General features: G+C 35.1%; 2 protein-coding genes across 3 annotated transcripts; both read right to left on the reverse strand.

Moving 5' to 3' along the window:
* Positions 1–2,237: 2,237 nt before the first annotated feature.
* On the reverse strand, positions 2,238–5,912 carry LOC131876419 (lipase-like PAD4). 2 transcript variants are annotated; one of them, XM_059221767.1, is made up of 5 exons: positions 5,641–5,912; positions 5,437–5,468; positions 4,980–5,310; positions 3,900–4,604; positions 2,238–3,228 (listed from the first exon to the last, which is right to left on the reverse strand). In XM_059221767.1, coding segments are annotated over exons 2-5 (1,845 nt in total). In that variant the 5' UTR covers positions 5,439–5,468; positions 5,641–5,912; the 3' UTR covers positions 2,238–2,421. The 2 variants fall into 2 exon arrangements, with proteins under 2 accessions (XP_059077750.1, XP_059077749.1); XM_059221766.1 differs by having other exon boundaries at positions 5,437–5,524; positions 5,641–5,911.
* A 13,014-nt stretch (positions 5,913–18,926) lies between these two features.
* Positions 18,927–22,570, reverse strand: LOC131042552 (lipase-like PAD4). Its single transcript, XM_057975870.2, has 5 exons — positions 22,330–22,570; positions 22,126–22,157; positions 21,669–21,999; positions 20,589–21,293; positions 18,927–19,917 (listed from the first exon to the last, which is right to left on the reverse strand). Coding segments are annotated over exons 2-5 (1,845 nt in total). The 5' UTR covers positions 22,128–22,157; positions 22,330–22,570; the 3' UTR covers positions 18,927–19,110.
* Positions 22,571–22,794: the final 224 nt, after the last annotated feature.

A 22,794-nucleotide genomic window follows, 5' to 3' on the forward strand; every position in this document is an offset into this window, starting at 1 on the left:
ATATGAACATGATTCTTTTAGTTTCCTTGTAATATTCCTAAGTTTTAAAACTCTTATAAGCTGCAACATAGTCCAAAAAATACATGATTATAGGAGTAGAGTGTGGAAATTCATATTAAACCTAAAAATACTTAAACAAATACACAACAAAATATGACCATAATTCATGGGTAGCCATCATCCACAAATTCCACATCCACAAATTCCACATAAAATTAGTTAGGATATCTTATCAACCTACAACGTATGGAGTAGTTTTCCTTTGTGATCTTTAAATATCCTCCACATTGATGATGAATTGGCTAGTGGTGTGTTAGTGCATAGGGAAATCCATTATAAAATGTAGAGTTATACCTAGGGGGAGCATTCATTTTAATAGATGGATCATATTAGAGTGGGAGAAAGCTAGGTGAAATGGTGATTTTAGGAAGGCCTTATAATTGAGATGATCCTTTGCTAGGATTTTATGTCTAAGAGGGACCAAGGAATAAAGAGCATTAATCCTTAGTGACATTTTGTAAGTTTGTTAAGATGTGAGCATAGAATGGGAATGAGAATTGAGATCAAAGAGGAGGGGTGAAGGGAGTTGAGAAAATGAAGTTAAGCATTACAAGGAGAGGGAGAGTGATAAGATTAGGTACCTTAGGACCTACTTCCTATGTCCCAAGTCTTTTTGAGGTTCTACAATCTAGGGAGGGACATGGAGAATTAGAGAGAAGGGAGAGCGGAAAGAGGAATAAATTCCTTAAGAATTAGGGTACAACAATAAAAATAAGGACCTTGAGACATCATCCCAAGGGTCCACAACCTACCATTACAACATATTAAAAGTAATCCATACCTTCTTCAGATTGAATATCTATGCACAACATCAATTTGTTAGAGTTTTAGTAGGTTTAAGAAATTTCGAACCTCCTAGCATTTTCAATTCAATCCTTTCCTCAATATAAATTTACACTCCAGTTAAACCATGAAATATGTTTGATTATTTTAAAAGATACTCAACACGTTGACATTGTGGACTCTCCTCTTCTTATTTTAGAATTTCAAGGAGTTTGAGAATATTTTGATTACCTTAAAAAATTAGACTTGTTCAAATTAGAGTTTGGTTTAAGTATTTCAAATATGCATTTACGAAATATTTTTAAAGTGATGTAAAAGTGCAAGGTATACACTTTTATCCCTTACACTCATTATATAGTAGATTGCAACAACATTTACCATTTTTATTTATTATTTGTTTGACTAAATGTGTGATTTGCAGGTCATTTTTGATGTATGGTTTATGCTTATCTATATAGAGGGGAACTTGAATATCATCAACAAATAATGGATATATTATTCTTCAATTTTTTATTTTTTATTTTTTATTTTGTAATGTAAATTATTTAATTTTATTAGAAATAAATCACGACATTCTTTAGTAGTAACTTTAGATATATAATATATTCTATAAATGAACAAGATGTATAGTCTTAAGAATAATAGTTTATTAAAAAAAAAAATTAAAAAGCATTGCAATAACAAGTGGGAAAAGGCCATTTGGTTAATTGCAAAGTCCATGTTGTACACATCTAGATGGTGTTGTGTTCAAATCTTTATCACTGCATAAAAGAAGTGTATAAAGAGTGTGGTTGAAGATAAGTGCACAAAGATGGAGATAGAAAGGAGGTCAAACAATGAAGCTTGAAATTTAAGAAATTATTGAAAATAATTATGCTCATAATTTTAAAATGTTTCAAGAACAAGAATTATAACATTTTGATTCTAATTTCAAATGAAATTCAAAAAGTCAAAAAAATGAACAAACTAAGATAATTTTACTTAAAATAACACAATGTAAACATACTAATACATTTTATAATTTCTATTAACGTCTTTTAATAAAGAACTAAATAAAATTATATTACTCAACATATTTTTTATAATTTTTAATCATGTTTAGATGAAAGATAACTATTTAAATTAACACACCCTTAGATATTAATTCTTAACAAATGTGCTTCCTTAATTTCAAATGCAAATCCAAAATTAAATAACATAAATAATTAAAATTTTCACCATCCATGAACATTTGTAATAATATGAAAATTTATGCCATTCTTATTCTTTAAAAAAATAATAAAAGATAATAATATGTTTAAATAACTCTTATCTAAAAGGAAAAAAAAAAGGTATTATAGATGATACAAAATCGACTATAAACATGAATAACATAAACTTATTTAAGCTGAAAAGATCACAACTGAAAAATCTCTTATTATTAGGAATATAACATAGACTTATTTACATTGAAAATAACACAACTTAGCAAACACAGGCTAATTTAGATTGAAAAGGAAAACAACTTTTCAAGCAGGGGAAGGCCCATGGAAATAAACAACTTGTAACAAACTATAAAACTAAATAAAGACCTAGCTTCTAAACCTCCATATTCAGATTTTCCATGGATCTGAGCAAAGGGGAACTTGATATCCATTCTGGGTATTGTAGTTGAAACTCTTTGTATTTGTTCCACCATACCTTGAAGCTGCTCTGTTTCAAGAAAACCTCCTCGGAAATACTTTTCTCTTCTATCATTTTCGACACATAAACCTCAAAATTTTCCAGGCTTTCCTTAAGATGGGCATTGATAACTTGATGTCTTTCTTGCTCTTGCTGGAGATTTGTCAAGTCTTTAGCAGCTTCTTCTACGTGAGCCCAAAAACAAGAGTCCTCAGTTAAGGATGCAAACTTTGTGCGAGGCCTCCTATCTCTACCTGTGCGAGTTTGGTTTTTATCATCCAGCCATTTTTCCAGAACCATATGACGAACCGGCCTGTTCCCAATTGAGAGATAGTTTCCTCTCTCGTTTTGCAGATGATAGAAGGCTGCAATGTCCAGAGGCTCTACAAGTCTTCTGTATGCAGTGCCAGCATTGATCCATTTATTTTGGTATCGGAAGTCATTGGGCAATTGCTGATTCTTCACCATCTCAACTATTTCATCCCAGAAATTTCTTAGAGATATCCTAATCAAATTCACACGAGAGTCTTTCTTTTCGTCTAGGTCTCTGAAAACATCGTACAAGCTACGGCTGTTGCCCTCACAGACTGTTTTTATGTACCATTCCAGCTCAGCCATCTCACTTTGTCTCTCGCTCAAGTTCTTGTTTAGGTTCTCAATGTCCATGCCAAGCTTGTTTTTCAAATCTTCAGGTCCTTTCAGGGCATCAAATGCATAATTATTCTGTTAAACAATAAAACTCATCAGTCTCGATTCCTAAACATAGTAAACAACATTGAGAGAAAATAATCAGTGTAAACAGAATAACTTAAGAAGCTACAGCATGTAAGGAAATAAAACGTATGCAAGAAAGTAATCTCAATTTTCAATTTCCCCTCCCCTCTAAAGGGGCTTGAGATTTAAACACTACATTCATTCAATTTGTTTAGGTGGTTTATCTGAAATTATGAAATTATAGTGATAGGTGAAAGAATGCTTATAAATTTAAATCTATCTGAAGCAGAGTTAGATACCTCCTACATATTGAAAGTATGGAATAGTCTTATATACTATATGTAAACCAAAAAAACAGATTACCTTATTGAAATAGATGAACCACCTAAACAAATCAAAACCAAAAAATATACTATCTAAATCCATGAATGAATGCCATAATAAACTACCAGTTTTTCCCAATCTTTTTGCTGACTAAGAAATTTCAATTTAGAAGTATTCACTTGTAAAAGATCGATACTGTGCAATAATTTACCTTGACTAAGCTAACCTCTCACAAAATGGAAGCAATCTCGAACGAAGTATAATTAAAGTTTCAAATATCGTATTGTAGGTTTTGAATACTAAGAGTCATGTGACTGATATATTAAGAACAACTATTAAAAGTAATATGAGATTACCTGAGTCTGAAAACCCATTGCTTCTAATTGCAGTGCTATTCCCATCTCAAAGGAGGATTCTGAAGAGAGATTTGAAGTTCTTGTTGAGCATGCACTTTCAATAACATGTCTCAACTTATCACCATAACTTACGTGCTCTGAAATTAAAGCAGCCGCAATACTATTTTCTTCTTCAATACCATTTTCTTCTGTGTTTTGCAAAGTTAGAACTAGCATCTTCAAGACAGCTTGAGGGTCCTCAACACAAGCTGCACCGTAGACAGAGAAGAACATGTAAGTACCAATGGGTTTATACGGGCTAGATTCTCCAAGGCACTTGATATTGTCAAGAAGTTTCCTGCAAGCCTCTGGAGAAGAAGGATGCATTAAACTAGCAGAATCATTGACCATTATGCTCCCTCTAGGTGGAAAAATCGAGTTCAATTGCTGTCCAATTGATTCAAAAGGTGCAAGGAGCATCCGCGGAACAATATCATTTTTGGAAACCACATGACAAAAATTTCCGGACCAACCTTGGCAATCAATTGATTGTATAAGAACAGTATCTCCAACCAAAGGAGAACCAAATGTAATGCAGATAGGAGAAATTTGTCTCAGCCTTTTTTCCAGAACCCAGATCGTAGCAAGAGTTGCAATGGCACCTCCTATAGAATGACCCACAAATATAATGGTTTGTTCCTTTCTTTGCTTTGAAAACTTGTCCATCTATTACAACAAACAAGTAAAAGGGCCACACTTTTAGATGTTAAAACTTTATAAATTTACTAAATGAAATCTGTTCTTGCAATACTGACTTTGACAAAATACATTGAGTAACTACTGTTCAAAATTGCTTTATATTTGCACGATTAAGACCCAGTCCAAATTTTACCCTGAAAGAAGCAGATAATATCACTGATAACACGAACATGTTGAAATATAAACATCCTCACGATGAATCATAGACTAGATCAAAACATTGATAAAAAAATATGTACTCAATTCCAAAAGTCAGCATGCTAAAAAAAAACCTTTAACATATATAGTCATAAAAAAACATAAAAGAGAAATTACAAAAGATGGAGTAAAGGGTCATTGTACCTGGGTTTCCAAGTCTGAATTTCTCAGAATGTTCAAGAACATGTTGAGAGCTCCGTTGTGAACAAGAGCCGGTTGATCATCATCACCCTTGAGACGGTCAGAGAAAACTTCATTCTCATTCTGGATATCGCACTGTCCGTATGGGCTATCACTGGCAGTGAAATCTCCAATATAAAAGGAAGGGAATGTGATAAATACTACACTTTCATACTCACTCAGACCAAAATAAGTAATATCATTGTTATTTGAAATACTGCGTGTCTCTCCCCAAGCTCGTTCTAGGATTTCACAAGAAGAAAGAAAAATCGCCTGCTCTTCCCCAACAGTGAACCTATAGCGAAAATTCGAGCCATCAGTACTAACTGGGCACTACAAAATTTAAATCTATTCCTACAAGTTTCAAGAGAAAAATTGAAATTCTATAAAAATGAATACATTTCTGGTTAAAGCCACTTACATTTTTGAAAGAAGATTCAAATTTCTATACTCCTTTTGACCAGCCAACGAGAAACGGCATCACGATCGTGTTTAATATGCAATACAAACTAATTTTATTAAGTCCACCAATCTCTTGTTAACTAGCGAACAAAGCAAATTTTGTTCGCCAAAAAACTATGTTAAAATCGTAACCAAAAATGATAATTAACAAGCTTGTACTTACCGTGGTCGACTGGACTCCAAGCCTTCATCAATGGTTTTCAAGATTGCATTCGCTGCTTGCTTCGATCATTTCGATTGTCAAGGGAGACTGTTTTATAGGATAATGGGTGTGCTAGGTGGAAATTTTGGAGAAAGTAGGGTTGCTTAAACACTAAGGTATCCGGAAACCGCCTAGAAGCAAGAACAAAGAAAGGTCCGCGAGACTGCGATTACCTAAAGAGGAAGTTACACTCCGTAAGGAAGGAGGATAGGAAGGAGGAGATGAGGCGTGAGCGTCCTACTCATTTAGGTCATCTGCCATCCACTGTTCACGGCTTAGTACATACGGTATGCGGCCACTTCAATTTAAAGGTAGTAGTTGTTTATGATTAATGCCCTGCAGCTTCCTTGTTCTTTGCTGAATTGATAGAAGAGGGTACGACTTTCTATTGAATTAATGCCCTGCAGCTTCCTTGTTCCTTGTTCTCTGTTTCCCGCTTGCTACTTTTCCGATTGAATTACTACACGTCCAACTCTGTCAGTCTCGAGTTTTGTTTGGTACTTTTAAACCTGCAGCCGTTGCCTTCCAAGCTTCTCGTGTACGCATGAGCGTTCACTCAAATTGAAAAACATAATTTGTAGATTTACGTATTTAAATCACTATACATTTACTTTGCACTCACCTTTATTCATATTCGTATAGTAAAGTTCACTTTTAATATAGTTCGTTTGCTTTTAGCTTTTATTAAACAAAAATTAAGATTCTTGTCATGTCTTTATCAGTCCAAAGTCTGGCTATGAAGTTTAATAACAACCGTATATATATGTATTCTACGTAGACTTGCCTACCATATACGACAACAGCACATACGGATATACAGTGTACGGACAAAATAACAATACAAATAATTAAAATATGATTTAGATGAAAGGGTAAAGGAAGTGAATTTTTTACTTTTTAGTTAATTTAATAATATCTATATAGAAGTATAACTATTTTGAATTAATAGGTCATATAAACAAATTAATATTTTATATTATTAAATTATGTACAAGATACAAAAAACATTTATTACAACTTAAATGCAATAAAGTGAATTGTTCAAAATTTACATCCAAGCTAACATTTTTAATCAATTTAACAAGATTATAGACATTTTCTAAAATTGATAGCTATATAATTTTATTAAGAGTGTATTTTTTCTTATGTATTTTCATTTGGCAATGTCGCTAAGCAATCTTTTTCTAACTTTCTTGGTGCAATATATGGAATATCTTGAGTGGGTGCATATATTTCATGTGTAAAGGTGGGACACATGCAAAAAATCACAAGGCAAAATACTTTTCATATGGTTATGAATGTAAGTCCTTGGTGATCAATGTTGTTGACATTAAATGATGCTCTTTAAGTTTGACTTAGCTTGTGATTTATGGATTGTTAAGGTCCATGCCATTTGCACAAGAACCTAGCATGACCCATTGTGACTTATTGGGATGATTTAATTTGGAGATTTTAGCCAATCGACTTTCCTTCAAATGAGCATAAATTTTATATACATTTTGTGAGATGTTCAGGAACTAGATGGGCATTGTTAGATTGCAAGGTCGCTTAATCTATGGAGTTTTGTTGAGAAAAAATGGTTCATAAGTTGCGAATCTATAAACCTATTTCCCACATCCTGTTAAAGATAATGTTTAATAAAATTTTGAATTTTGCAAATGCACCACACTATCTCTCAAACTACTAGAAACATGAGATGTCCCACACAACATTCCACTATTGTTAATCCTATGTTCTAGATCCCATCATCATAATTAAATCATGCATCTAATTTATTCATCTGTAATGCCCCGCCAGGAAACCCCGAAGGGATAAGCTAAAATAACAAGAAAAGAGTGCAAATTTTTTTTTTTGAAGTTACAACACATAAGATGCAACAAGATAACAAAGATTCAGATTACATAGCGGAAGACATTAACAACAATCTCCTAAAGAGTTTCCCAACGAGATTACTTAAATTTCACAATTCATTTAACTCACACAATTAATCCATTAAGCTGAATATCTTAATAATGAGATAAATCACAATCAGGATAATTTCTTTCAAAGATGGAAATATAAATCACAAGCAAGATTCATCATTAAGATCCATTCCTAATACTCATTCAAGCTTTTCATTTAAAATTGCAAACCAAACATCTAACATTCTAATACACTAGGATTTCATCATAACATAAGAGATCTTTCCAAGCATATTTAAATTCCTTAACGACAACTGAGTATAATTCATTACTCTAAGTTACATTCATTCATATACCAACTTATTGTGTTAAAAGGACGATTTCACACATGCATTACGATAAACCGCATCTCAACCAATTATGCATTCGATCAACAAGGCATTCAAGATAGACTGATTATGAGCATTTTAAGTTAATTCCTATTATCCACTTAACCATTTTACATAAATTAATCATACATGATAAAGCTGAATAAAGGAAACATAAGAGAATACACCACATAACACCATAATGATCTCGGAGTTCACCCCTAATGGGCTACATCTCCGGGTCTGCTCAACTGCAAGACCCCCTCTGATAAATAATAAGGTTAAGAGTACAAGAGGTTACACCGTACAATCCAGCCATCAAGGCGATACATAACAATATACAAACGACCACATCGGTCCATAATACAAAAACGATCCTTACAAGGAACAGGATCCAGCTGAACATAATCGAAGCTAATAACATAAGAGTCCATGAGAGCATCCATAAAACTGAACCATCACTACCCTAGGGGCTAACATGAAACCGACACTCACAAGGGCAGTGACAAAGGACGACTCACAAAGGTACCCAAAACCGGACAAAACGACAACACACTAACGAACGTAGGGACAAGTGTCATCACACAACCTGGTATGGATACCATGGCAAGTCTTCATAGGTCCCGGCCCATACACTGGTAACCCTGGCAACCTAATCCGAACTTCCGGCCCATCCAAGCCTCATGTGGACCCACACATCCTCTCGTGAAGACAAGGAAGGTGGTTTGCCATTTCAGGCCTTCTCACAGCATGTCGAGTCTATGCTAGCACTCGTCCCATGTGTGAGGCACATTATCTTATTTAAAAATTATTTTCTAATCTACTTAGGTTATCACTTATTAGACTCACTTTCGACGGGTTATCCAGCAGCCACTTTGGGCGCGGCCCCCAATCGAAAGCCACTTTCCCATACGACACTAGACTAACTCAGACGAACTCAAACCAAGGAATACACATGGTCAGACGAACGGAGTTCAAGAAGGAGAAACAATCATCTGGTCAAACACGACTCAAAGGTAATCACTTACTGACGGTACTCTAATCTAGAGACCCGACCAACAACGGTCAACCACAATCATCATTCGACTCACACACAAGGAGGATACGATCAATTATGACAACATCACAAAACAATAGTCAACTCGGAATCGAGGACTGAAACAGGAACACCAAATCATCCATACGACAGGGTCCTATTAAACAAAGCAAAACATGCCGTTTCATAATTAAAGGCGAATACAGAAATTAAACTCGCAAGACAATAATCAGAAAAGACAATATTTCCTCAAATTGATTTAAACATTACAAGGCGATCAAGTTTTCTACAAGATCCAAATCAGATTACAGTTATCTACCTCCACTGGGGATAAGTTGTTCTTGGTTTTCTAACTCCTAAGGTTCACGCATTGAACAGGCAATTTAAGCCATAATGAGTTCTTAAACCAAATTCATGATAATCAAATTCAGACAACCATTAAACAATTAAAATAAGATATTTAATCTCCATTCCAAAACGTCATTAACATACTGGTCTAAATTCAATCTCTACAGATTCATAATTTCAATTCCAGTTACATAATACGGATTACGAAAATAAAAATGCAGAAAGAGAATCTAAAAGAAGATAGTCATTTCCAATAACATAATATTCTATTTCGTTTTTAAACAATACTACCTCAATTAGCCAACTTCCCAAATCAGCTAGCAGGTAAGATCTAGGTTCATTAATCCAAGATCAATAAAAATATATTCGACAATATTAGATTGCAAAATTACAGTTGAAGAACTTAATTAGAAGGGGGCAAAGTCTCGAAATAAAGTTGAGTGACAATTGGCCTATAAACTCCATAGTAACATTAATCAATTTCAACTAGCATTTGCCACTATTATGCCTCCTTAATCAGAATTAAGAACTAATTAACTTAATCATTAAAATAATATTCATTCACATGATATTTTAAAATCATAGGCATCTTTTTTTTTAATACTAAAAATTACCTTGAAAACGCATTTGAAACATCGCTTAAAACAAAATAGGTTTCAAAAACTACATTTAAAACAAAAAACGCTTTTAAATGAATCTATGTTCTTTTAAAAAAAAAACACGCATTTAAAAACTATGTTTAAAACAAAAGCAACGCGTTTAAAACAAAAGCAACGCGTTTAAAAAACGCGGCTAGGGCACGCGGCGGCGCTCGCAGGCGGCCAGGCGGCGGCGCCCTGCGGTGCCCGCAAGCCCGCGGCGCCCTGCAGCCACCGCGGCCCTGCGGCCACCGCAGCGTGCCGTGGCCAAGGTCGTAGCACCGGCGAAGGGGGGGGGAAACACAGAGGACGCGCGGGGCGATAGGGAGGAAGAGTGGGGAAGGGGAGGGGAGCGGGTGGAGCTCCGCTCCCCGCTCTCCCAAACCCCGAACCACCGTTTCAAACAATGAAAAAAAAACGCCCAGCTCGGTTTAACCCAATTCACACGGCGCTTAAAAAACATAAAATGAAACCTAGTTTAAACACCCCGCCCAGCTCGGGTTTTTTGGTAATATATTTGATATATAAAAAGCATAGTTCGACATCAATAATCACAAACGCCCATCACAAAGATTTTACTGGAATTTTGATTTACCATACATCCGGTTTAAACATATTGAGATTGTTATCACGTTTTCATGCAGGGTTTTCTCATTCTATACAACACCCAAGGGTTTCGAATGCCCAAAAACATGAGGAATTAACAGCACCTCTAAATCACTTCCAGCCAAGCTGGTAATTTACCAAATCGATCCATAAACATGGCATTCGAAGGAAAATTTAAATCCAAGATAGAACCCCCATTTCATTTTAAACAAAAACTAAAAAGAATGAGAGTTGGATCCTACCCGATCTCGCGTTCCTGGCAAGATCGGCTGAAGAATCCCAATCTCAGCTGCCAAAGCCTCCAATTTTCCATCTCCACTCCAAAACTTCCCAAAAATGTCCATCCCCTCCAAATTTCCCAAATTGGGTTATATGGAAGAGTTGACCCCAAAATTTCTATTTTTGGAATAAAAACTCTTATTTACAAAATAACTCTCAAAAATTAATTCTTTCTCACAAACACAACAAATAACTTGCCTTTTCAATTCAAAATTCGATTTCCTCATTTAAACAAATTTAATCTTTCAAATTATAAACGCCAACAGAATGCAATTAACTTAATGGCGATAAAATCTAAAACTTTCTTTTCCACAGCATATATAAATGCATTAATATTCAAAATCAGTCATTTAAATCAAATTTGCTTCCAATTAAAATAGGCAATTCATTAACAACGAAAATCGCATAACGAATACTTGATTAATTTAATCCATTAATCCTCAATGCACAAACGCATATATTTAATAAAGAAAATTACTAAGGACTAATTCATCAATTAACCAAACACACCAGGCACGCAAACCGAGAAGGTCAACCAAACAGACGACTCGCAAACCCAAACAAGAAGGGATTACTGACGACGACTGACGATGCTCACTTGAGCACGACTAAGGTCGACTAGGGTCTTACGACCACCTAATCCAACTCTAAGGATTAAAAGGTATGCTCAAACCTGCAAAACCAGGTGACGACGAACCTCGCACTCATGCGACTTCGTACCTGAAATCTCCTGCAACCAACGATCATACATGCATACATATATAATAACTTAATGAATGCGTTAGCTCGATGAATACCATGAAATAAGAACACTAAACAACTAGCATAAAACTAGTGTGAGAACCACATCAATAGCTATGCGTAAAATCAACATCTGACTATAACATAACATTAAGATAAACTAATCAAGACTAAACCAAGGTTAGAAATAGACTAGGGTAGGGGTACTACATTCTCCCCCCCTAGGTTCCGACTTACTCCTGGAAGTCGTAAGGCTAGATGGAGAACATGTCGTAGGCATCAGCCCTGAAACTCATTCAACAAAGATCAAATTGCACATAGAATTCTTTCCATAAATAAATGAAATATTATTGCAAAATTCTTTACAAACGCCATTATCCATTGGCCAGATACATCTAAAACCCTACATTCCTTACAATATTCTAGGAATTATCCACAATCATAGCAAAGAAACAAGAATTTTCTTCCTTTCGTAACATCAAATTAAAGCATTTTAAAGAGGTAAACCACAATTACCATAATCATCGATCAAGAATGACAAGAAAACATGCCATAATGATCAATTTCCTTTACCAATCCATCTTTATCATAAAATTTAATAACATAGAACTAGCTCAAAATATCGATTTCTACAACCAAGTTAACTTTCAATAAATAAGAGCAACGTAAATAACTCAATTGGTTACACTTGCCAGGCATAAGAACACCTTTCCAATGACTATGTCCCATAACATAGTGACAAGCTAACACAATTTACTCCATGATACAAATAATAACCATCCACATAACTGGAATGCATAACAGAAAAGGCCACATGTGAGCATGTCTAATGCTCGGTCAAAGGTAACATGCACGATCAGCATCTCTATGCCTGATCTCAGAACTACAATAAGATCATAAGAATCCAATATCTCACTCCAAGGCTTGATGGTGCTAGGCACACCATAGCGGTGCTACCTTCCATACAAGACCTTTGTAAATATCCCTTGTTGTGTAAGGTATTTAGCCTCCAAGAGATAGTCACCACTCATAGGTAGGTAGTGGATACTAGCTGCAACACAGCCTCACATACCCCCATCCTCAAGGTTCCTTGCGTCTACTTCCTCGTATACACTCATCCAAGCCCGTCTCCTACGTTCTTGGAGAGGAATTCACATTGCAACACAAGACCAGCATACGAAAACAACAATGTTAAACCAGTTTAGCCACCAAAGTACAGAAGAATAAAGATAATAAATCCTCAATTCCAACAGTAAGGCAAGAAAATAATCCGGAATCTCAACACCAAATCAAAGTGCAAAAGATCACAAGATCGTGGCCAAACCTTCAAAATCAAAGTAAAATAAACTGCTGATCCCCAAAGAAATATAAAGAATATCACAATTGCACATTACATCACTACGTGACTAATAGCTAGCCACCAACGAGGAAGGAAGGAACAATCGTCAAGCTATCCTAGTAGCTCATCATATGGTGTGGCCAAGTCACACATCCACATGGCATGGCAGTGTTCACCTCGACATCACCCCGCATCACGTCGTCACGTGGCATGGCAATACCCCAAGTGGAGAAAACACACAATGGACGTATCCCGCATGGTAGTGCACCTCGCGGAAAAAGCACGCGCAAGCCACATCCCGCATAGCGACGTATCTAGAAGGATACTCATCGTAAGTCAGAGGTATACGTGACTATGGTCCACCCACATGCCCACCAATACATACTAACTGGCAGCACATGTGAATAAACCTACCTTTCATGAAGACAAGGCAAAGGATCCTCCAAATCATACCATCACTATACATAGGAATCACCATCCAAATGCTCAAATAAGGAAGAGAATAGGCTGGCAGACATAAACCTGTAAATAGGTTCATCAAAGGGAAAGTATTGAGTACACCTTGATACAGTTTAGTAGTACAACTATATCATTCCTCGAAGTAGAGAAGCTAAAGTCGCTTTGCGCCGACATTACTATTTACCCTGGGTTCACAATATTGATGCTGAAACAAGTTATTTGCCCTTATAGAATTTTCTTTTCACTCAAGTCACCGTTATGAATCGATTACTTTCTTTGAAGATTCGGTATAAGTAAAATAAATACTAACATTTATTATTATTTGCACATATATCCAAGACGGAATGACTAATATGTGTCAAAGTTGTGCATTATCCATCTTTGAAATAATATTTGGTAGAATATAAATTATGATTTTAAATACATTTTAAACAAATATTAGCACTTGCACTAAAATGAAAAGGAGGTGTTATGGTTATACAATTTGTTATCTGTAGATATTTTATTATTAATACATTTGTATTTTTTTACAATATAAGGAAACAATTAACTTGTGAAATAGATTTCTCATTATTGATATGTCTTCTTTGTTGTTGGTTTCATAGTTTGAGTATGACCATGTCATGATTTGGCGTTGATTCATGTCTCTATAATCTCCACTTTATCTATCTCTCTATTTCTCCCTCTTTCTATCCTTGTCTCTCTCTCACTATCACTCTCTCATTCTATATCTCTCTACTTCTCCTTTATCCTCTTTGTGTTTATCTCCCCCCTCTCATTCCCTCCATCTCTCTTCCTCTCTCTATCACCTCCATCTCTCATTATTGTCCCCACTCTCTCTCTTCCTCTCTCTCTCTCTCTCTCTATCTCTCTCTCTCTCTATCTCTCTCTCTCTCTCTCTCTCTCTCTCTCTCTCTCTCTCTCTCTCTCTCTCTCTCTCTCTCTCTCTCTCTCTCTCTCTCTCTCTCTCTCTCTCTCTCTAATACACTCAATCTCTCCTACTCCCTCTCTCTCTTTATATCTATCACTCTACCTCTCTTTATATATCATCCCTTTTTATATATTTTTTCTTATCTCCCCTCTCTCTATATATGTACCTCTCTCTCTCTCTCTCTCTATATATATATATATATATATATATATATCACTTAAACACACACACTCCTTGTTTGGTACATGTCTATCATTATGTAATCTCTTTATCTTCTCCCCTCTCTATCTCTCTCCCTCTTTAATACCTCTCTTCATATCACTCCCTATTTCTACATGTCTTTACTTTTGTATTATCTCTATTTTTCTCTCCTTCCCTCTCTATCTCTTTATATATAACTCCCCCCTCCCTATCTCTCTTAATCACACACATGTGTGCACACACACACACACACTCATTGTTTCTTCTTCCCCATACCTTTCTCTCATTCTCTCACTCTCTCTACCTCTCTCTCTCTCCCCACCATCTATCTCTATCTTCCCATATCTAGGCTTTTGTGTCTATATCACTCTTTCTCTCCATCTCTCATTCCATCACTCCTACTCTATATCATGTAATTATTTTGAGAATTGATTTATAAACAAATATCAAACCGACAAATAGCAACAAATTACAAGCTAAAATAAAAACCCTATTAGGTCCACCATGCTGAATCAACAGATGGATGCATCCACTATCATGGTCAATTATAAATTTCAATCTATTAAAGCACCTAGCTTTGACCTCTTATGTGTCTCAATTGACCCAAGAAGATACGTGATTATCTCCTTAGAGAAATTCCTCTTGCTTAGGCTAGAGGATTCAACCATTTCTTAGAATTAGGGTTTTTCTAAATATATGAAAAGATTGGTTAGGATTTCAAGAAAGAATCTAGAATGAACCTCTCTCTAGCTATGGATGACTCAAAAACTTATGAAACTAGAGCCTTTACAAAGAGCAACATAAATGATACAATAAATGCGACTGTAACCTATGCAGAAAGCCTTGAGGAAAAAAACCCTAACAATGCTAGGATTGAATTGCGAATGATGCATAGAGCATTTTAGAGCATAAAAAATGTAGACTGAGATCAAAGTGAAGAAAATATTCTAAAAATTTAGGCTATATCGGGAAATTGGGCACATTAATTGCAAACACATATGCGGGTTTGATGGCACAAACTAGCCATTGAATTTTGTATTTGAACATTGTGGCCCGAACAACAAAATCCTTGTCAAGCAACAATGAATAGGAAGTGAGAACGTAGCCATCTTTATCATTTATTAATCACCACCATTCAGTAAGCCCTTTCAGAGTTGTGAAGTTAGGTCCCATGAGCATCTTTAACTAACTGTGCAATCACGTGAAGATCTAGGACATAGATCTTATGAAGGGCAATTTCCCATTATCATGACTAGAAGCCAGGTAAGTTGAGCCCATGTTTTTTGTCTGTGTAGAGTGTTTTGGTAGGCAAGGCCTTTCTGAAGAGAGAGGGTAGGCATCAGGGTGAATCCCCGCCCCGGTTGCTAGTCTAGTCTAGTTATATATATATATATATATATATATTAAAGGGTGACTCAAAAATGAGCATTCCAAGCATTCGATATTCTAGATGTTAACCCGATTCGACAAAGAAAGCAATTGACCGTATTCATTCTCAGGTGAACCCGTTCCTACCAACATTGCTGCAGGATCCTCTTGCCTTCCCTATGGGGGTAGAGGGAAAACCACCCTTTGTTCGGGCCGATCAAGTGCCGGAACTACGAAATGCAATTTAGGGCTTTCATTTTGCTACGTGGCCTCCTATATGTCACATGTTTATTGGTCTAGGTGTGTGATGTCATCCTTGGTGGGGACCATATGCCATGTCTGCGGGTGAGGCTACAAACTTAGGTTGGATAAGTACTTTTGGTTAACTGCACAATCGCATGATGATCATAGGCGTTGATCTCAAGGGAGATGCACAACAAGATAAAAAAGGCTGTAGATGACAAAAATCGGTAGGCTAACACATGGGGCTAGCCACAACAATGACTTAAATGACACAAGTCATAATTTAAAGAACTCGGAACCAACTAAAGCAAGTGAATGGATGATTATTAAAAAAGGTAAAATAATTCACAATGAGCCCTAGGGTTTAGGGTTTAAGGATTTTGGTTTAAGCCATGAAACTATAATGATATAAGAACTAGACATTTTTAACACATAGGGGAAATTTTTGGCACATCCTAATAGGATCCTTGGACCACTACTAAATTATTTAGGGTTACAAAGACTGTAACTACTCTTCTCAACTTTTTTTCTTTTCAATCATCTTCCCAATTCATATGAACATGATTCTTTTAGTTTCCTTGTAATATTCCTAAGTTTTAAAACTCTTATAAGCTGCAACATAGTCCAAAAAATACATGATTATAGGAGTAGAGTGTGGAAATTCATATTAAACCTAAAAATACTTAAACAAATACACAACAAAATATGACCATAATTCATGGGTAGCCATCATCCACAAATTCCACATCAACAAATTCCACATAAAATTAGTTAGGATATCTTATCAACCTACAACGTATGGAGTAGTTTTCCTTTGTGATCTTTAAATATCCTCCACATTGATGATGAATTGGCTAGTGGTGTGTTAGTGCATAGGGAAATCCATTATAAAATGTAGAGTTATACCTAGGGGGAGCATTCATTTTAATAGATGGATCATATTAGAGTGGGAGAAAGCTAGGTGAAATGGTGATTTTAGGAAGGCCTTATAATTGAGATGATCCTTTGCTAGGATTTTATGTCTAAGAGGGACCAAGGAATAAAGAGCATTAATCCTTAGTGACATTTTGTAAGTTTGTTAAGATGTGAGCATAGAATGGGAATGAGAATTGAGATGAAAGAGGAGGGGTGAAGGGAGTTGAGAAAATGAAGTTAAGCATTACAAGGAGAGGGAGAGTGATAAGATTAGGTACCTTAGGACCTACTTCCTATGTCCCAAGTCTTTTTGAGGTTCTACAATCTAGGGAGGGACATGGAGAATTAGAGAGAAGGGAGAGCGGAAAGAGGAATAAATTCCTTAAGAATTAGGGTACAACAATAAAAATAAGGACCTTGAGACATCATCCCAAGGGTCCACAACCTACCATTACAACATATTAAAAGTAATCCATACCTTCTTCAGATTGAATATCTATGCACAACATCAATTTGTTAGAGTTTTAGTAGGTTTAAGAAATTTCGAACCTCCTAGCATTTTCAATTCAATCCTTTCCTCAATATAAATTTACACTCCAGTTAAACCATGAAATATGTTTGATTATTTTAAAAGATACTCAACACGTTGACATTGTGGACTCTCCTCTTCTTATTTTAGAATTTCAAGGAGTTTGAGAATATTTTGATTACCTTAAAAAATTAGACTTGTTCAAATTAGAGTTTGGTTTAAGTATTTCAAATATGCATTTACGAAATATTTTTAAAGTGATGTAAAAGTGCAAGGTATACACTTTTATCCCTTACACTCATTATATAGTAGATTGCAACAACATTTACCATTTTTATTTATTATTTGTTTGACTAAATGTGTGATTTGCAGGTCATTTTTGATGTATGGTTTATGCTTATCTATATAGAGGGGAACTTGAATATCATCAACAAATAATGGATATATTATTCTTCAATTTTTTATTTTTTATTTTTTATTTTGTAATGTAAATTATTTAATTTTATTAGAAATAAATCACGACATTCTTTAGTAGTAACTTTAGATATATAATATATTCTATAAATGAACAAGATGTATAGTCTTAAGAATAATAGTTTATTAAAAAAAAAAATTAAAAAGCATTGCAATAACAAGTGGGAAAAGGCCATTTGGTTAATTGCAAAGTCCATGTTGTACACATCTAGATGGTGTTGTGTTCAAATCTTTATCACTGCATAAAAGAAGTGTATAAAGAGTGTGGTTGAAGATAAGTGCACAAAGATGGAGATAGAAAGGAGGTCAAACAATGAAGCTTGAAATTTAAGAAATTATTGAAAATAATTATGCTCATAATTTTAAAATGTTTCAAGAACAAGAATTATAACATTTTGATTCTAATTTCAAATGAAATTCAAAAAGTCAAAAAAATGAACAAACTAAGATAATTTTACTTAAAATAACACAATGTAAACATACTAATACATTTTATAATTTCTATTAACGTCTTTTAATAAAGAACTAAATAAAATTATATTACTCAACATATTTTTTATAATTTTTAATCATGTTTAGATGAAAGATAACTATTTAAATTAACACACCCTTAGATATTAATTCTTAACAAATGTGCTTCCTTAATTTCAAATGCAAATCCAAAATTAAATAACATAAATAATTAAAATTTTCACCATCCATGAACATTTGTAATAATATGAAAATTTATGCCATTCTTATTCTTTAAAAAAATAATAAAAGATAATAATATGTTTAAATAACTCTTATCTAAAAGGAAAAAAAAAAGGTATTATAGATGATACAAAATCGACTATAAACATGAATAACATAAACTTATTTAAGCTGAAAAGATCACAACTGAAAAATCTCTTATTATTAGGAATATAACATAGACTTATTTACATTGAAAATAACACAACTTAGCAAACACAGGCTAATTTAGATTGAAAAGGAAAACAACTTTTCAAGCAGGGGAAGGCCCATGGAAATAAACAACTTGTAACAAACTATAAAACTAAATAAAGACCTAGCTTCTAAACCTCCATATTCAGATTTTCCATGGATCTGAGCAAAGGGGAACTTGATATCCATTCTGGGTATTGTAGTTGAAACTCTTTGTATTTGTTCCACCATACCTTGAAGCTGCTCTGTTTCAAGAAAACCTCCTCGGAAATACTTTTCTCTTCTATCATTTTCGACACATAAACCTCAAAATTTTCCAGGCTTTCCTTAAGATGGGCATTGATAACTTGATGTCTTTCTTGCTCTTGCTGGAGATTTGTCAAGTCTTTAGCAGCTTCTTCTACGTGAGCCCAAAAACAAGAGTCCTCAGTTAAGGATGCAAACTTTGTGCGAGGCCTCCTATCTCTACCTGTGCGAGTTTGGTTTTTATCATCCAGCCATTTTTCCAGAACCATATGACGAACCGGCCTGTTCCCAATTGAGAGATAGTTTCCTCTCTCGTTTTGCAGATGATAGAAGGCTGCAATGTCCAGAGGCTCTACAAGTCTTCTGTATGCAGTGCCAGCATTGATCCATTTATTTTGGTATCGGAAGTCATTGGGCAATTGCTGATTCTTCACCATCTCAACTATTTCATCCCAGAAATTTCTTAGAGATATCCTAATCAAATTCACACGAGAGTCTTTCTTTTCGTCTAGGTCTCTGAAAACATCGTACAAGCTACGGCTGTTGCCCTCACAGACTGTTTTTATGTACCATTCCAGCTCAGCCATCTCACTTTGTCTCTCGCTCAAGTTCTTGTTTAGGTTCTCAATGTCCATGCCAAGCTTGTTTTTCAAATCTTCAGGTCCTTTCAGGGCATCAAATGCATAATTATTCTGTTAAACAATAAAACTCATCAGTCTCGATTCCTAAACATAGTAAACAACATTGAGAGAAAATAATCAGTGTAAACAGAATAACTTAAGAAGCTACAGCATGTAAGGAAATAAAACGTATGCAAGAAAGTAATCTCAATTTTCAATTTCCCCTCCCCTCTAAAGGGGCTTGAGATTTAAACACTACATTCATTCAATTTGTTTAGGTGGTTTATCTGAAATTATGAAATTATAGTGATAGGTGAAAGAATGCTTATAAATTTAAATCTATCTGAAGCAGAGTTAGATACCTCCTACATATTGAAAGTATGGAATAGTCTTATATACTATATGTAAACCAAAAAAACAGATTACCTTATTGAAATAGATGAACCACCTAAACAAATCAAAACCAAAAAATATACTATCTAAATCCATGAATGAATGCCATAATAAACTACCAGTTTTTCCCAATCTTTTTGCTGACTAAGAAATTTCAATTTAGAAGTATTCACTTGTAAAAGATCGATACTGTGCAATAATTTACCTTGACTAAGCTAACCTCTCACAAAATGGAAGCAATCTCGAACGAAGTATAATTAAAGTTTCAAATATCGTATTGTAGGTTTTGAATACTAAGAGTCATGTGACTGATATATTAAGAACAACTATTAAAAGTAATATGAGATTACCTGAGTCTGAAAACCCATTGCTTCTAATTGCAGTGCTATTCCCATCTCAAAGGAGGATTCTGAAGAGAGATTTGAAGTTCTTGTTGAGCATGCACTTTCAATAACATGTCTCAACTTATCACCATAACTTACGTGCTCTGAAATTAAAGCAGCCGCAATACTATTTTCTTCTTCAATACCATTTTCTTCTGTGTTTTGCAAAGTTAGAACTAGCATCTTCAAGACAGCTTGAGGGTCCTCAACACAAGCTGCACCGTAGACAGAGAAGAACATGTAAGTACCAATGGGTTTATACGGGCTAGATTCTCCAAGGCACTTGATATTGTCAAGAAGTTTCCTGCAAGCCTCTGGAGAAGAAGGATGCATTAAACTAGCAGAATCATTGACCATTATGCTCCCTCTAGGTGGAAAAATCGAGTTCAATTGCTGTCCAATTGATTCAAAAGGTGCAAGGAGCATCCGCGGAACAATATCATTTTTGGAAACCACATGACAAAAATTTCTGGACCAACCTTGGCAATCAATTGATTGTATAAGAACAGTATCTCCAACCAAAGGAGAACCAAATGTAATGCAGATAGGAGAAATTTGTCTCAGCCTTTTTTCCAGAACCCAGATCGTAGCAAGAGTTGCAATGGCACCTCCTATAGAATGACCCACAAATATAATGGTTTGTTCCTTTCTTTGCTTTGAAAACTTGTCCATCTATTACAACAAACAAGTAAAAGGGCCACACTTTTAGATGTTAAAACTTTATAAATTTACTAAATGAAATCTGTTCTTTCAATACTGACTTTGACAAAATACATTGAGTAACTACTGTTCAAAATTGCTTTATATTTGCACGATTAAGACCCAGTCCAAATTTTACCCTGAAAGAAGCAGATAATATCACTGATAACACGAACATGTTGAAATATAAACATCCTCACGATGAATCATAGACTAGATCAAAACATTGATAAAAAAATATGTACTCAATTCCAAAAGTCAGCATGCTAAAAAAAAACCTTTAACATATATAGTCATAAAAAAACATAAAAGAGAAATTACAAAAGATGGAGTAAAGGGTCATTGTACCTGGGTTTCCAAGTCTGAATTTCTCAGAATGTTCAAGAACATGTTGAGAGCTCCTTTGTGAACAAGAGCCGGTTGATCATCATCACCCTTGAGACGGTCAGAGAAAACTTCATTCTCATTCTGGATATCGCACTGTCCGTATGGGCTATCACTGGCAGTGAAATCTCCAATATAAAAGGAAGGGAATGTGATAAATACTACACTTTCATACTCACTCAGACCAAAATAAGTAATATCATTGTTATTTGAAATACTGCGTGTCTCTCCCCAAGCTCGTTCTAGGATTTCACAAGAAGAAAGAAAAATCGCCTGCTCTTCCCCAACAGTGAACCTATAGCGAAAATTCGAGCCATCAGTACTAACTGGGCACTACAAAATTTAAATCTATTCCTACAAGTTTCAAGAGAAAAATTGAAATTCTATAAAAATGAATACATTTCTGGTTAAAGCCACTTACATTTTTGAAAGAAGATTCAAATTTCTATACTCCTTTTGACCAGCCAACGAGAAACGGCATCACGATTGTGTTTAATATGCAATACAAACTAATTTTATTAAGTCCACCAATCTCTTGTTAACTAGCGAACAAAGCAAATTTTGTTCGCCAAAAAACTATGTTAAAATCGTAACCAAAAATGATAATTAACAAGCTTGTACTTACCGTGGTCGACTGGACTCCAAGCCTTCATCAATGGTTTTCAAGATTGCATTCGCTGCTTGCTTCGATCATTTCGATTGTCAAGGGAGACTGTTTTATAGGATAATGGGTGTGCTAGGTGGAAATTTTGGAGAAAGTAGGGTTGCTTAAACATTAAGGTATCCGGAAACCGCCTAGAAGCAAGAACAAAGAAAGGTCCGCGAGACTGCGATTACCTAAAGAGGAAGTTACACTCTGTAAGGAAGGAGGATAGGAAGGAGGAGATGAGGCGTGAGCGTCCTACTCATTTAGGTCATCTGCCATCCACTGTTCACGGCTTAGTACATACGGTATGCTGCCACTTCAATTTAAAGGTAGTAGTTGTTTATGATTAATGCCCTGCAGCTTCCTTGTTCTTTGCTGAATTGATAGAAGAGGGTACGACTTTCTATTGAATTAATGCCCTGCAGCTTCCTTGTTCCTTGTTCT

The sequence above is a fragment of the Cryptomeria japonica genome, chromosome 5 (assembly GCF_030272615.1).
Source record: "Cryptomeria japonica chromosome 5, Sugi_1.0, whole genome shotgun sequence".
Lineage (NCBI taxonomy): Eukaryota > Viridiplantae > Streptophyta > Pinopsida > Cupressales > Cupressaceae > Cryptomeria > Cryptomeria japonica.